Source organism: Notolepis coatsorum (genome assembly GCF_963971535.1).
Source record: "Notolepis coatsorum genome assembly, chromosome: 6".
In the NCBI taxonomy this organism is placed as follows: Eukaryota; Metazoa; Chordata; class Actinopteri; order Aulopiformes; family Paralepididae; genus Notolepis; species Notolepis coatsorum.
In genome coordinates, this window is record NC_140170.1 from 180091994 (window position 1) to 180107692 (window position 15699).

Genomic DNA, 15699 nt, shown 5'->3' on the forward strand with positions numbered 1-15699 from the left:
GATTCACCCTTTCTGCAGAGTCCGTTTGGCGGCCGACCTCGACACCCATCGGTTAAAAAAACATCTCGTCGCCATCTGTAATGGGAATTATTAAAGGACAAACGATGAGCCGCCTACATTAATCATTCTGAGTCATTATTAATAATAATAAGAAGGTTTATTTAATAAAGAAAGTTCATGACAGCGTGGCCACGCTGCCAGGCCAGTCACCCGCCAGAGACAGACATGTTTACCCACTAGCGTCTGACAGGGACTGACCCAGAGGCCTGGTCAGACATACAATTGAATACATGAAAATGACGTAGAAGAAAACAAAATGGCTGGTTAGAGAAACCAATAATACGACTATGCTATGGCTAAGCCCGGAAGGAAAACAGCGCTCCATCTTACAGTTCCCATGACCCTGGGTTCTGGCTCCATGGCTGGTAGAAACAGCAACTTCGCTATGATTGAGAAAATGATAGAGTATCTTAAAGAGACATACACACATTAACCAGCAAATCCGGTCGGAGTGAAACTCAAGCTGTATGACATGATAAAACAACAGATATATAAGAACATGATAATATATTTCCACGACAGTTGCTTGTGTAGATATTTAATGTGAGGTAGTGGGGAACATAATTATGTGCCAACATAATCCAAACCGGTCTGAATAAATAAAATTACATTAATCTGCTGTGTCCACTAATGGGCCATCACCCGTAGTCATTCCAATAGTGTCAGTGTTAATTTACGCATGGACATAAATGCACCATAATGATGACAATTTATGTATTTCCACAATAAAGGGCTCAACTCGTTGCGGTAAAGTATCTGCGTTAGTAGGACCCACTAATCAAACCTGACTTAATAACAATCAACATTCTCCAATTAAGAACCTATATCTGATCTATATTTTATATTAGTTTGTTTCTGGTATATTCTCCATATTTATATAATATATAAAGTTGTGTTTGCTTTGTTGCCGTGCTGGAAGTATCGTGGAAATAAACCATCCCAAAAGTAATACTAACGAAGTTATATACTTCGATAAGCCCCCTTCACTTCCACACACTAGAGTACAATAATTGCTTTTCATGAAAGTGGTGGGTGGCTCTTAAAAGAGCCTTTGGGTTAATCAAGTCAAGTCAAGTCAAGTCAAGAGTTTTAATTGTCACGGCATACAGGTATACAATGAAATGCGGCTGGTCTTGCCCGCGACGATGTGCAATACAGTGGTACAACATATAATAGAATCCAATAAAAATACAGTGGTACAACATATTAAAGAATCCAATAACAACAACAGTGCAATAAACAGGTACATGGTGTGCCATCTCGGTATCTGTACATAGTATTTACAGAGCATATAGGACATGCTAGGTAGCTTTAGTAGTGCAATACACTGTTCCTGATGTTATACTAATTTAAAGTGGCCTTTCCTCTGGCCATAAGTGTGCGTGTGTGCGGCATGAGTGTTAAAGTGGCTGCTAGTGTGTGAGCGTGCTCAGCGTGCGTGTCGTGTATGTGCTTGTGTGTGCTTGTGTGTGGATAGTTCAGTTTCTGTGTCTCTCAATGTTCATTGTTCAAGGCTCTGATGGCCTGGGGGAAGAAGCTTAGTCTAAGCCTCTCCGTCCTAGTAGCTGGGGTTCGCAGGCGTCTGCCTGACCTCAGCAGCTGGAACAGGCTGTTATTGGGGTGGTGGGGGTCTTTCATTATCCTGCAGGCTTTGGATTTGCACCTCTTGTTGTATAGAGCCTGCAGGGGAGGTAGCGCAATACCCGTGGTACGCTCGGCTGAGCGCACCACTCTCTGTAGGGCCTTCTTGTCCTGTGCCGTGCTGTTCCCATACCAGGCAGTGATGTTTCCGGTCAAGATGCTATCTACAGCTCCTGAGTAGAAGGACTGGAGTATCTTCCCCGATACTCTGAACTTCCTTAACTGTCTCAGGTGGTAGAGGCGCTGCTTCGCTTTCTTTACTACTGTGTCTATGTGTGTTGACCATGTCAGATCCTCTGAGATGTGGACCCCCAGGTACTTGAAGCTGCTCACCCTGTCCACGGTAGCCCCGTTAATCATCAGTGGTGTGTGTGTCTCCTGCTGTCCTCTCCTATAATCCACGATCAGCTCCTTGGTTTTACCAATGTTCAGGAGCAGGCTGTTGTCCTGGCACCAACGTTCCAGTACCTCAACCTCCTCTCGGTAGGCCTTCTCGTCGTTGTCCGAGATCAGCCCCACCACCACCGTGTCCTCGGCGAACTTCACTATGGAGTTGGAGCTGAACTTGGCCACACAATCGTGTGTGTAGAGTGAGTACAGCAGGGGGCTTAGAACACAGCCCTGGGGGGACCCGATGCTCAGGGTGATGGTGTTGGAGGTCTGACCCCCCACCCTGACCGCCTGGGGTCTTTCACTCAGAAAGTCCAGTACCCAGGCGCTCAGGGCGGAGCTCAGACCTAGCTCGATCAGCTTGTCCACCAGTCTGGTGGGAACTATGGTGTTGAACGCTGAGCTGTAGTCAATGAACAACAGTCTCACATAGCCCCCCTTCTGACGGTCAAGGTGGGAGAGAGTGCTGTGCAGTACCTGGGAGACTGCGTCGTCAGTGGACCTGTTTGTCCTGTATGCAAATTGCATAGGGTCCATATCACTGGGGAGAGAGGCACAAATGTGGTCCTTGACCAGCCTCTCGAAACATTTCATGACCACAGAGGTGAGTGCCACCGGTCTGTAGTAATTTGGGCATGTTGGGGAGGGTTTCTTCGGTACAGGGATTATGGTAGACATCTTGAAGCAGGCAGGGACTACTGACTCCGCCAGGGATTGATTAAATATGGCGGTGAACACCGGGGCAAGCTGGTTTGCACAGGACTTAAGTATGCGTCCTGTTATACCATCTGGGCCCGCAGCCTTCCTGGTGTTCACCTGCATAAATGCTCTTCTCACACTGTGTTCCGACAACGAGAGAGCGCCCCCGCCCCCCCGCGGTTGCCCCCCCCCCCTCCACAACAGCCGGTGCGCCAGTGACGTCACTAGCCAGAGGGCTAGCGGCGACACTGTCTACACCGAACCGAGCGTAGAAGGAGTTGAGTTTGTCCGCGAGAGAGGCGTCGTCGCTCCCCATTGAGGGGGCGCTGACTTTGTAGTCAGTTATTGTCTTCAGTCCCCTCCACAAGCCTCTTGTGTCGTTTTGTGCCATTTGTGTCTCCAGTTTCTCAGCATATGTCCTCTTAGCAAGTTTAACAGCCTTGCGCAGAGTGTAGACTGAAGCCTTGTACTCTTCCATATTTCCTGACTCTCTGCCCAGGTTATAAGCCGTGGTGCGTGAGTTCAGGGCTGCTTTTATAGTGCTGTCCACCCAAGGTTTCTGGTTTGGGAAAACCCGCGCCTTCTTTGTGAGGACAATACCGTCTGCCACTGTTGTTATGTAACTCACAACGGTATCAGCGTACTCGCTGACGTCACTGGCGCTTCCTTTAAACATGTCCCAGTCTGTATCCTCGAACGCGTCACGGAGCGCGGCCTCTGATTCGTCTTCAGTGAACAGGATAGTTTACTTGGAGCTAGTGTACTTGGTCACAGCCTTGGTTCCCTCAGACACAGCGTGCTTCGCCAGCTCACCGGGCAGCAGCAGACGAACAGCGGTCTGGATCTCCCTGGAGGTGATGGTGCGACGCTTGTTGTAGAGAGCCAGGCAAGAGGCTTCTCCAGCGATGCGCTCGAAGATGTCGTTAACGAAGGAGTTCATGATCCCCATGGCCTTGGAGGAAACGCCGGTGTCGGGATGAACCTGCTTAAGGACTTTGTAAATGTAGATGGCATAACTCTCCTTCCTGGACTTTCTGCGCTTCTTGCCTCCCTTGGCAGCGGTCTTGGTGACGGCTTTCTTGGAGCCCTTCTTGGGCGCTGGCTCGGCTGGTTCAGGCATATTCGACGGCTTATCAGAATCGAATGGTGACGGTCGCTTACGGTTTCCTGCCTTATTTGTAGGAGGTCGATGCAAATAGTACTGCGTGGCTTCTACGATACGATTGGTCAGGCGTGGCGCACGTGTGTAAAGCTAACAGAAGTTAAAGGGGCTATGTATTGCTATTCCTAGCACTATTTGGGCAACTTTACACAATTCCTGTGAGTCTATGTAACACATCTGTAAGGTTTATTCCAAAAATAATCATTGTTTTATGTTTCTAATGGAGTACTCAAAAGCATCATTTTCCAGCCTCAGGATTTCAGCCTGTTATTGGCTTGGCTCCGCCCATAAGCACTTTCAGTGGCAGTCAATCCACACAGTCTGCGAGTGGCAGAGAGAGAGAGAGCGAGAGAGAGAGAGAGAGAGAGAGAGAGAGAGAGAGAGAGAGAGAGGGGGAGAACTGTGTGGACGCTCTGCGTGCGGGTCCCCTTCTCTCCCTCTCCCGTTCGGGGGGTCTGCTGCTGTGCCGCGCTGCAGCTTGTGCTCCCGAATGGGGGGGGGGGACCTGCGCGCCGAGTGTTTTCACGGTGGTCTCTCTCTCTCTCTCACTCTCTCTCTCCTTCTCGATTCGGGAGCAGCTGTAGCGCCGCGGCACAGTGTGTATGTGTGCTCTGTCGCGAGGGTCTATATGTCTCTCTCTTTCTCTCGCTCGCTCTGTCAAACCCTGTTTGGTGCGTTTCATAATAACTTCAGCTGTAGCGCTGCGGCACAGTGTGTATGTGTGCTCTGTCGCGAGGGTCTATCTGTCTCTCTCTCTCTCTCTCTCGCTCGCTCTGTCAAACCCTGTTTGGTGCGTTTCATAATAACTTCAGCTGTAGCGCTGCGGCACAGTGTGTATGTGTGCTCTGTCGCGAGGGTCTATCTGATTCTCTCTCTCTCTCGCTCGCTCGCTCTGTCAAACCCTGTTTGGTGCGTTTCATAATAACTTCAGCTGTAGCGCTGCGGCACAGTGTGTATGTGTGCTCTGTTGCGAAGGTCTATCTGTCTCTCTCTCTCTCGCTCTGTCAAACCCTGTTTGGTGCGCTACAACCACAGAGCCAATCGCATCACTGTGCGCTACCCAGCGGCCATATGACGCGTATTGGCCGTTCAAAAAAAATATGACCTGATTTACTAGACAACGAAAGGGGCTGGGCTGAATCTGAGCAATCCGCCAATATGGTATTTAGACCCTAAAACACATTGATACGAACTCCTATTACTATAATACAATGCTAGAGACTGAAAAATGACATTTATAATACATAGCCCCTTTAAGTTATCATTTAGCCAGTAGAGGGCAGAAGAGTTTCAGCCATGATTTTGTTCTGCTTTACTCTCTGTAGAGAAGCCAAAGCTATATATTTAGGTTATTGTATTATATGAATGTTTATATGTTTATTTTTATAACCTTACATTGAAACGGCATTAGTACTATTGATTGGATTTAGATAAAGTCATTGAACCATCTTTTTTGTCATAACATTCTAGAACATTTGTGATGTCACAGTATGATGTCATAATCAAACATTCTAGAACATTTGTGATGTCACAGTACGATGTCATAATCAAACATTCTAGAACATTTGTGTATCTATATATATTCAACAATTAGGTCGATGCAAATAGTACTGCGTGGCTTCCTACGATACGATTGGTCGGGCGTGGCACATGTGTGGAAAGCTAATAGAAGTTAAGTTCTCATTTAGCCAGTAGAGGGCAGAAGAGTTTCAGCTATGAGTTTGTTCCGCTTTACTCTCTTAAGGCGAGACACCCCAGGTGAATAGGCAAATATACTTTTTTTGTTGTCATCAAACGAACGTATTACACATCACCAACTTCATCCACGTGGAATCAGAACATAGTTAAAATGAGGAAACGGGGCTCATTCATGATTATTGAGGTGGCTCTTAAAAGAGCCTTTAGGGGAACAACTAGTCAACAGGTCGATTTTAAGCTCGCTCTCCACGGATGCGGCGGGCCAGCTGGATGTCTTTGGGCATGATGGTCACCCTCTTGGCGTGGATGGCGCACATGTTGGTGTCCTCAAACAGACCGACCAGGTAAGCCTTGCTGGCCTCCTGAAGAGCCATGACAGCAGAGCTCTGGAAGCGCAGGTCGGTCTTGAAGTCCTGGGCGATTTCTCTGACCAGGCGCTGGAACGGCAGCTTGCGGATCAACAACTCGGTGGACTTCTGGTAACGACGGATCTCTCTCAGCGCCACGGTACCGGGCCTGTAACGATGAGGTTTCTTCACGCCGCCGGTAGCCGGTGCGCTCTTACGGGCAGCCTTGGTGGCGAGCTGCTTCCTTGGGGCTTTGCCACCGGTGGACTTACGAGCGGTCTGCTTAGTTCTGGCCATTATGAGAAACTATGTTTCAGTCTTCACTTCAACAAGAATAATACGCTGCTGTGTCGAAACTCTGGCCTTATATTACTAACGCGGGGGCGAGTAGTTTCTGATTGGTCTCCTCTCTGTGAGGTCTTTACTCTGCCTACACCTCACAGGGTTATTGGAGGACTTCACGGAGATACAACTGGGAACAAGGTTATTGGAGGACTGGTCTTTTGGAAAAACCGCCAACAAGAGGGAGAATTTATAAGTGGGTGGAAAACTTTCTAACAGGTAGGCCAATATCAGTAGTGTACGGGTAGGGAAAGAGTATAGTGGAAAGTATGTAGTGGAGAATGGGACACCTCAAGGAAGCGTAATAAGTCCAGTTTTATTTTCTATTATGATAAATGAAGTGTTTAAGAATATAGAGAGCAGTATTGGCGTGGCATTATTTGCAGATGATGGGATTATGTGGAAAAGGGGAAAGAATATAGAGTATAATATATATTATAGTTAAGAAATTACAAGAAGCAGTAGAGAAAGTAGAGAAGTGGACACAAGAGTGGGGTTTTAGATTTTCAGTGGCAAAGACAAAGGTGGCATTTTTTACCAGAAGGAAAGTGTCAGATCAGGTTAGTCTTAAGTTATATGGGGAAAGGTTAGAGAGAGTAGAGTGCTTTAAATATCTAGGGATTTGGTTTGATAAAAGGCTTACGTGGGCAAACCATATAGGAAAAGTTGTTGCTAAGTGTAAGAAAGTATTAAATATTGTAAGATGCCTGAGGGGTAGGGAGTGGGGAGCAGGTAGGGGTTCTTTGAAAGCTGTGTATATAGGATTAGTAAGGTCTGCTTTAGATTATGGCTGCATCGTGTATCAGTCTGCATCAAAAATGTTATTAAAGAAGTTAGATATAATACAGTATCAGGCGTTAAGACTGTGCTGTGGTGCGATCAGAACAACCCCAGTATCTGCATTGCAAGTGGAAATGAATAAAGCTCCTTTGGAGTTCAGACGGAAGCAAATAGCGTTAACGTATTGGGTAAACTTAAAGGGCCATAAGGAGTCACCCCAGGTAATATCAAAAGGTATTATTAGCATGTCAGGAAAAAGAAAAGAAAGAGTTTAAGAGTTTTGGGTGGACAATAGGGAATGACAGTAGGGAGATAGGGATAGGGGAGATGGAGATAAGCCCGACGGTACCATTGTCTGATGTTCCACCATGGCTGTTTGAGGAGGTGGAGGTAGATTTTCATTTATTGGAAAGAAGGAGGGAAAGAGGTGAGGAAGTGTTGGATAGGTATGAAGTCAATAGGTATATAGAAATTAAGTATGGAGAGCAGATTAAAGTATACACAGATGCATCAAAAACAATCAGTGGCAAGGTGGGGGTTGCATTTATAAGCCCAGAAGTAGATATCATGGAAAAGGAGAGGGTGAGTGATAAATTGTCGGTATACACGGGTGAGTTAATGGCTATTTTGTTAGCTATTAATTGGGTGGAAACAATAAAGCCAAGCAAGGTATTAATAGCGTCAGATTCAAGTAGTGCATTAGTAAGTATAAAGAACACAGAGTCAGAATCAAGGCAGGACATTATTTTAGAAATAGCGCAGGCGATGTTTAGGGTAAGGAGGGTAGGCGCAGATGTGTGTTTCATATGGATGCCAGCACATATAGGGTTGGAGGGGAATGAACTGGCGGATACATTTGCTAAGGAAGCAGCTAGTAGAGTAGAAGTAAGTAGGGAAGTGAGGTACAGCAAGGCAGAAGTTAAGAGTGTAGTTAAGTATGAAATGAAAAAGAAGTGGCAGGAGGAGTGGGATAGAGGAAGTAAAGGTAGGCAGTTTTATAATAGCCAGAGGGCAGTAGGGAAGATGAGAAGTGGGGGTAGGGGTACGAGGGAAGAAGTGATTGTATCAAGAATGAGATTAGGACACACAGGGCTAAATAGTACACCTAAGGCAGGGGTTAGACACAGTGTTTTTGTGCTCGTTTTTATACGTTTTTGAATACGTTTGATGTCCCTATTACACAGAAATGCGTTTTTTGGTGGATACGGCTGAAACGCTAAATTGTGTTTGCGTTTTGGAGAACCCCTAAAAAACGCGCCGACAACAGCCGTGTAGTCTGCACGGAGCCGTTGTTGCGAAAACGCCCATGTGCAGTAGATACCATCTGCGTGCCCTTCCGGTGACAACAGAGTGTGTGTGTGTGTGTGTTTGGGACAGAGGCAGAGCTGTCCCAAATAGCTGCAGCTACCATGTGTTGTCAAGTTATTGTTATAAGGACCCCAGTCCAAGCTACAACAGTCTGCATTCCCTTAACAATTGTTTGTATTGAGCCGTATTGTATTGTACCCATATGCAATATGTTAAATAAAGTTTACATCCATTCATTCTGCTAGCATTACCGATTGCATGAGCAGCTGGCTAACGTGAGCTACCAGATCATGTTAGCTCAAAGCTCCTCTTTCAACTTAACAAGCATTAAACAAAATGGCCCAGTCATCTATTCACCTTTGTTTAATACACACAGCGTTGTCTCTAATGTTATCTAACTACTGATGGCTCCCGATATCATCAGTTTGGTGCTGGCTAAATAGCGTGAGCTAATGTTAGCTTCTAGCCACAATGCTATACTGTTATAATGGCATACTCCATTGACGTTAGCATGCAGCTAACAATGCTACCGATCTTTTTTTAGACTAAACTATCCGCTCTTGGTGGTCACTTGTGTTGATGTTAGTTTTGTTTCATCAACAAATGACAGGCAGAACACACAGTGAATGTATCCGTTTTGTTTATTGCACTTTTATTAGGCTTTGCTGAAAAAGAATTGCTGCATTGAGTAAATAGGCAAGATGGTGGCGCGGCATAGGCGCCTGCCTTGTTGACATTTTCTTTGCTGGAGCTTCCAGGAAGTGTATTGGCACATTCAAGTTATGATTGGTTGAAATTGCCTTCATGTTCGCCACCTACCTCCACCTACTGCTTTGGCAGTGTACTACATCACTGTGCCCAGGTGACAAAAACGAAAGTGTGACTCGAGGCTGCCGCGTTGCGGCGAAACTCATCTGACAATGAAACGAAAATGAAACGAAAGGTCTAACCACCGCCTTAGGTTAATGGGCAAGCATGAGACGGGTAGGTGTGAGTATTGCAGTAGGCAGGAAAGAGTGGAGCATGTGTTAGTGGAGTGCAGTAAGTATAGGGAAGAGAGACAGATCCTCAAAGAAAGGTTAGAGAGAGACCACATCAAGCTGGAGGTAAGAGAAGTGTTGCGACTGAGTTCAGGGAATGTGGGGTATAGGGCAATTTTTTATTTTCTAAATAGTACAGGTTTGAGTGGTAGGATATAGAGTAGTGTAGAATAGGGATTGGCATGTGCATAATCCATCTAGCTCTAAAATCTATTTCAGTAGGTGGCGGTAATGCACCAACACGTTAGTGCCAACGCCAATAATTATTAGAAGAAGAAGAAGAAGACCGCATTCATTTTCTTAGAAAATTTGTCTAACTCGTTTAACCAAAGAGACTAATAAACATGTCTGGAAGAGGCAAGACCGGAGGAAAGGCCAGAGCTAAGGCCAAGACTCGCTCCTCTCGTGCCGGGCTTCAGTTCCCCGTGGGTCGTGTCCACAGACTGCTGCGTAAAGGCAACTATGCTCATTGTGTTGGAGCCGGTGCCCCGGTTTATCTGGCCGCTGTGCTGGAATATCTGACCACTGAGATCTTGGAGTTGGCTGGAAACGCTGCCCGTGACAACAAGAAGAGTCGTATCATCCCCCGCCATCTGCAGCTGGCCGTGCGTAACGACGAGGAGCTCAACAAACTCCTCGGAGGAGTGACCATCGCTCAGGGTGGTGTGCTGCCCAACATCCAGGCTGTCCTTCTGCCCAAGAAGACAGAGAAGGCTGCCAAGAAGTAAATTATTTAGCCTCCTCGACAAACCCCACAAAGGCTCTTTTCAGAGCCACCCACATATTACCGAGAAAGCAATTACTCTTGGCTGCATCCTATACTGTAATTTGTACTCTTACATGAAAATATTGCTGCTCACTCTTTACTATAGGAGTTTATGGAGTCAAACAAGGTAATTATTGTAGAAGCTAAACTTTTCTCCAAATAATTATTCTTTAGGAGACAGTAGAATAACTTCAGAATAAGACTAATCAGTAGGAGGTGATTTGCCAGTCATAATATTAGTTCAGTCAGTTCATCCCAGGTCGAAACTAAAACAGAATTACTGTATGTGGAGAGGACCGTGCATTTAACTCATCATAATAGACATGGTTATACATTTCCTCAATAGGTTTAAATCCATTGTCGTTATACAAAGAAAATAAGTTGACGTCTAAACAGTACAAATATAACAGTAAAGTGCAATATGAAAGGACAAAGTGATTAAACTGGAGTATATCAGATGTATGTACATCAGTGTTACAGGTATAAGTCATACTGACCAGTGGTATAACTAGAAGAGTAGGTAAGGGATTGATTGATTGATTGAAAACTTTATTAACAGATGCAACAGAATGGTTACAATACAGTACAGCTCAATACACAAAATTGTTAAGGGGATGCAGACCAGAGAAAGACTTTCGTCTTGTTTACATCAGGGTCCCCCATTTTCAATTAATCATAACATATGACATACAGATAGACAGTACTGCTACATTTATACATTTATGACATACCAGATTTACATACAGTACAAAAATAGTCTAAAAAAGAGAGTATACATTTGATGAAAAAACTGTACATTGGAGGAGGTTCGCTGGTGGGGTGGGGGGGATATAGTACACATTATATATATTATTGCACATGCTATCATACAGACGTATACCGGTATGCAGAATATAGTTTGAGGTAGGTGTGTAAGGCAGTTGTAGACAGTGACATGCAGGAGTTTGAACAGTATGGATAACAGATCCTGGAGTATAGGCAATCAGGTATAAGCACTATTAACTTTTAACTATTATTTAACTGACTAGACAAGCCAACTAACCAACCAAGCCACCAACCAACTGACAAGCCAACTAACCAACCAAGCCACCAACCGACCAACTGACAAGCCAATTGACTGACCTACCGACTGACCGATTAACCAACTAATCAACCAACTACAATAACTCACATAACTCAGTGATTCAGATCATCTTATATTCCATTTAATCACTTCTTACACTGTATATTGTTAATGCACTTTTACCTTGCCCTCTGGTTAGATTCCAACTTCACTCTGTTGTACTGTACTTGTGGTGTACAATGACAATACATTTGAATCTAACCTAAATCAAATCAAATGTATTTGTATAGCCCCAAAATCATGACAAATTGCCCCCATCACTCAGACAGAAACAAACACACAAACACACACACTCACTCACTCACTCACTCACTCACTCACTCACTCACTCACTCACTCACTCACTCACTCACTCACTCAGACAGAAACATGTGCATGCTCACGCACAAACTGAACAAAATAACATATCTGACCTCAAGACATGGTGTCAAAAAAGGTTTATATGGTTTTCTTTGCATTATTAAACTGGCACTAGTATATTTGATCACCATGCCTGTCAATGAAAACAGTACTGTTCTGCCCTCTAGTGCTTATGATGTAGAACTACAGCAACAAAAACTCAAGAGCAGGCTTTCCCAAGGTAGGGGACTCAGGACCCACACTGGGCTCCCTTACATAACGATTTCTGAATCAAACTAACATTAATAATACTATGTGGTCACTATTTTGACTTGAAAAACGACTGCCAACAGCTGTTTGCACAGAAGCTACTGTGAGATCCATGCGGCCTATAAATGATGAATACAGATGGTTAACCCTTTCACTGCCACACTACAGAAGGTTAACCCTTTACTATCGCACTACCGCCTTTGCAAACTATGCACCAAAGTTATGGAACACACTACCTATGGACATTAGGGAAGCTAGATCTCTTGATATTTTAAAAAATAAGCTAAAAACGTACCTCTTCACCATAGCCTTCTAATACACCCCGCTGTTGATTGTACTGTAGCACTATTTTACTCTGTCCATTCTATTGCATAATTTTACTATCTATTCTATTCTACTATTCTATTATTGCACTGTATTATAATTTTTATTTTTTTTATCTATTCTATTCTACAATTGTATTGCACTGCACTATTGCACTATTTTACTCTGTCTATTTTATCTTACTCTTTTTATTATTGTCTATTTAAAACTGAATCAAACCATAAACAAGGTGGCCTGTTGGGAGGTTAGATCCTAATGTAAAAAACTGTGATTTTATATGTCTGCACTTTATGTGCTCATTTTATGCCTGTCTTTTTTCTGTTGTGAAGCACTTTGAGCTGCAGTTTCTGTATGAAAGGTGCTATACAAATAAAGTGTATCATTATTATTATTATTATTATTACCGACGGTAACCGTCGGTAGTGTGATAGTAAAGGGTTAACATTCTGTAGTGTGGCAGTGAAAGGTTAACCTTCTGTAGTGTGGTAGTAAAGGGTTAACCTTATGTAGTGTGGAAGTGAAAGGGTTAAACTGAGTCAGTGCAGAGATAACACTATGGGTAGTCATCCATCAGCCATTGGCTCCTGAACAACGGTTTACCCACCATCCAGCCAATCATCTACCAGGACTGGCTACATAATACTGCTATATTGTTTTTAAGATTAATCATTTAATTTATGAAATATATAGTAGAGGTATGCCTGTTGGCTTCGTTTGGGTGCCTGCCCATGTATGGGTAGAAGGAAATGAAAATGCACATTTATTAGCTAAACAATCACTTAAGTCACAAACAATAGAAATGGATATCCCACTTAGTAAATCTGCGGTCAAATCAATCATCAAAACACACATGCAGGAATTATGGCAAGAAAGCTGGAACAGAAATGAAACAGGAAGACATTTGTACAATATTCAGAAGAAAGTTGGAATAGCAAGTAGGATGGGCAGGAACCGGAAAGAAGAGACAGTCATTACCCGTCTCAGGATAGGTCACACTGGATTGAATGACACACTTTATAGGATAGGGAAACACCCAACTGGCATTTGTGCACACTGCAATAACCCGGAATCTGTTCAGCATGTGTTACTGGAATGCAATAAGTATGAGGAACACAGAAAGTTACTGAAATCAGCCATTCAGAAAGTCAAGCTTAGTTTTAATATAGGGAGTTTACTGGGAAATACAGCTATAATATACAGTCAGTTAATACTGTATTTGAAAGAAACCGGATTAATAGATAGGATTTAATACCCCCCCCATTTTGTTTATTTCTTTCATTTAAAATTATTCAATGGTGTGTGTGTGTGTGTGTGTGTTCATGTTAAAGTGACTGCTAGTGTGTGAGTGTATACAGTGTGTGTGTGTGTGTTGTGTGTGTGCTCATGTGTGCTTGTGTGTGGAGAGTTCAGTGTTCAAGACTCTGATGGCCTGGGGGAAGAAGCTGAGCCGAAGTCTCTCTGTCCTAGTTGTTGGTGTTCGCAGGCGTTTGCCTGACCGCAGCAGCTTGAACAGGCTGTTGTTGGGGTGGTGAGGGTCTTTCATTATTCTGCAGGCTCTGGATTTGCACCTCTTGTTATATAAGACCTGCAGGGGTGGTAGTGCAATACCCGTAGTACGCTCAGCTGAGCGCACCACTCTCTGTAGGGCCTTCTTGCAGTGCCGTGCTGTTTCCATACCAGGCAGTGATGTTTCCAGTCAAGATGCTCTCTACAGCTCCGGAGTAGAAGGACTGGAGTATCTTCCCCGATACTCTGAACTTCCTTAACTGTCTCAGGTGGTAGATGCGCTGCTTCGCCTTCTTTACGACTGAGTCTATGTGTGTTGTCCATGTCAGATCCTCTGAGATGTGGACCCCCAGGTACTTGAAGCTGCTCACCCTGTCCACTGTAGCCCTGTTTATCCTCAGTGGTGTGTGTGTCCCCTGCTGTGTTCTCCTAAAATCCATGATCAGCTCCTTGGTTTTACCAATGTTCAGGAGCATGCTGTTGTCCTGGCACCAGTGTTCCAGTACCTCAACCTTTGGCCGGTAGGCCTTCTTGTCGTTGTCAGAGATCAGCCCCAGCACCACTGTGTCGTCCGCAAACTTCACTATGAAGTTGGAGCTGAACTTGGCCACACAATCATGTGTGTATAGTTAATACAGCAGGGGGCTCAGGACACAGCCCTGGGGGGACCCGATACTCAGGGTGATGGTGTTGGAGGTCTGACCCCCCGCCCTGACAGCCTGGGGCCTTTCACTCAGAAAGTCCAGTATCCAGGCGCTCAGAGCGGAGCTCAGACCCAGCTTGATCAGCTTGTCCACCAGTCTGGTGGGGACTATGGTGTTGAACGCTGAGCTATATTTAGACAGTTTCAGACTCTCGTCAAGCTCGTTCCAGATCTATGGGCCCCTGCATGCTATGCTTAGGCTAGCACATTTGAGTTGTCTCCTCTTGCCGAATATAAGATCCCTATTTCTTGTGTTGTGGATGTGCAGTGGACGGCAGACTGGGACAAGCTCAGACAGTCTGTGATTCATGTTGTTGACACCTTGATACATAATTGATGCGTTTTGGTGTATGTTAAACTCAGCGAGCCTCAGGAGACCAAAGTGAAGAATTGTGGTGATTCGTCTGTGATTATAATATGAATTAATGTTGATGAGCAAAATAGTTACTCTCTGCATGGCAGAGAAGAGGTGTGACCCCTCTCTTCAGATAGTGTAAGTAGGGCAAGACTGGAGCAGGTCGCTAGGCGACCCGGTGCCTAGCAGTCACAACAGCATTCCTAAGATAAGGATGGAGCAGGAGGAGGTGGGGGGGGGGGGGGTGATTCATCTTCAGTTGAGAAATAACGGAAAGAGAGAGAGAGAGAGAGCGATTATGAGGAGCTGATCAATTGGACTTTTATTAACGGACTTTATCAAATGAACTTTAAATCACTGGACCTTATCACAAGCTGCTGCGTATGTCAAGGAAGACCACTTTATTCCTGTAAAACTACCCTGTCTGGTTGAATAAAGTTCTCCTTGATGATTGTCAACTGAATCGTGTGAGGTGTTCATTCTGCCTGGGATTATCAGATGTTTCCGTGAGCACACCAGAGGGATCATTAAAAAAGTACACAACGCAGGACACTATCGTCTATCCATCACTCACTGGGATTATCGGAACATCTAACAAACTTGGAGCCGTGAGCCGGATGTTGCTGCGTGGGAGGAAGCCAGAATTCTAAACGTAAGCTGATTTATGGGCTTAATCTCACATGCCAACACAAAGATAAGCATTGTGAACAAGCACACGTAAAATAAATAACCCATTGTGATCATAAGACTTGATGAATGTTGAAGTTTGTGAAGACAGAGGTTTTCCTTGTTATTTTTGGTTGAGTTTAACGAGACGGGAGGCGACGTAGACAGCCCCGTGTGTAG

General features: G+C 44.7%; 3 protein-coding genes across 3 annotated transcripts in view; all 3 read right to left on the bottom strand.

Moving 5' to 3' along the window:
• The window catches only part of LOC311229835 (histone H1-like), a gene marked incomplete at both ends in the record, with an annotated part of 105714 nt that overhangs the window by 62807 nt on the left and 27208 nt on the right, over nt 1-15699 (bottom strand). The window lies entirely within an intron of this gene.
• LOC311231044 (histone H2B-like) lies at nt 3536-3910 on the bottom strand (the record flags this gene model as incomplete). Its single annotated transcript, XM_084317514.1, has 1 exon — nt 3536-3910. The coding sequence occupies one exon, from the start codon at nt 3908-3910 to the stop codon at nt 3536-3538; it is 375 nt and encodes a 124-aa protein (XP_084173640.1).
• Nucleotides 5884-6294, bottom strand: LOC311230688 (histone H3.2-like; the record flags this gene model as incomplete). Its single annotated transcript, XM_084317049.1, has 1 exon — nt 5884-6294. One exon carries the CDS (start codon nt 6292-6294, stop codon nt 5884-5886), a length of 411 nt encoding a protein of 136 aa, XP_084173175.1.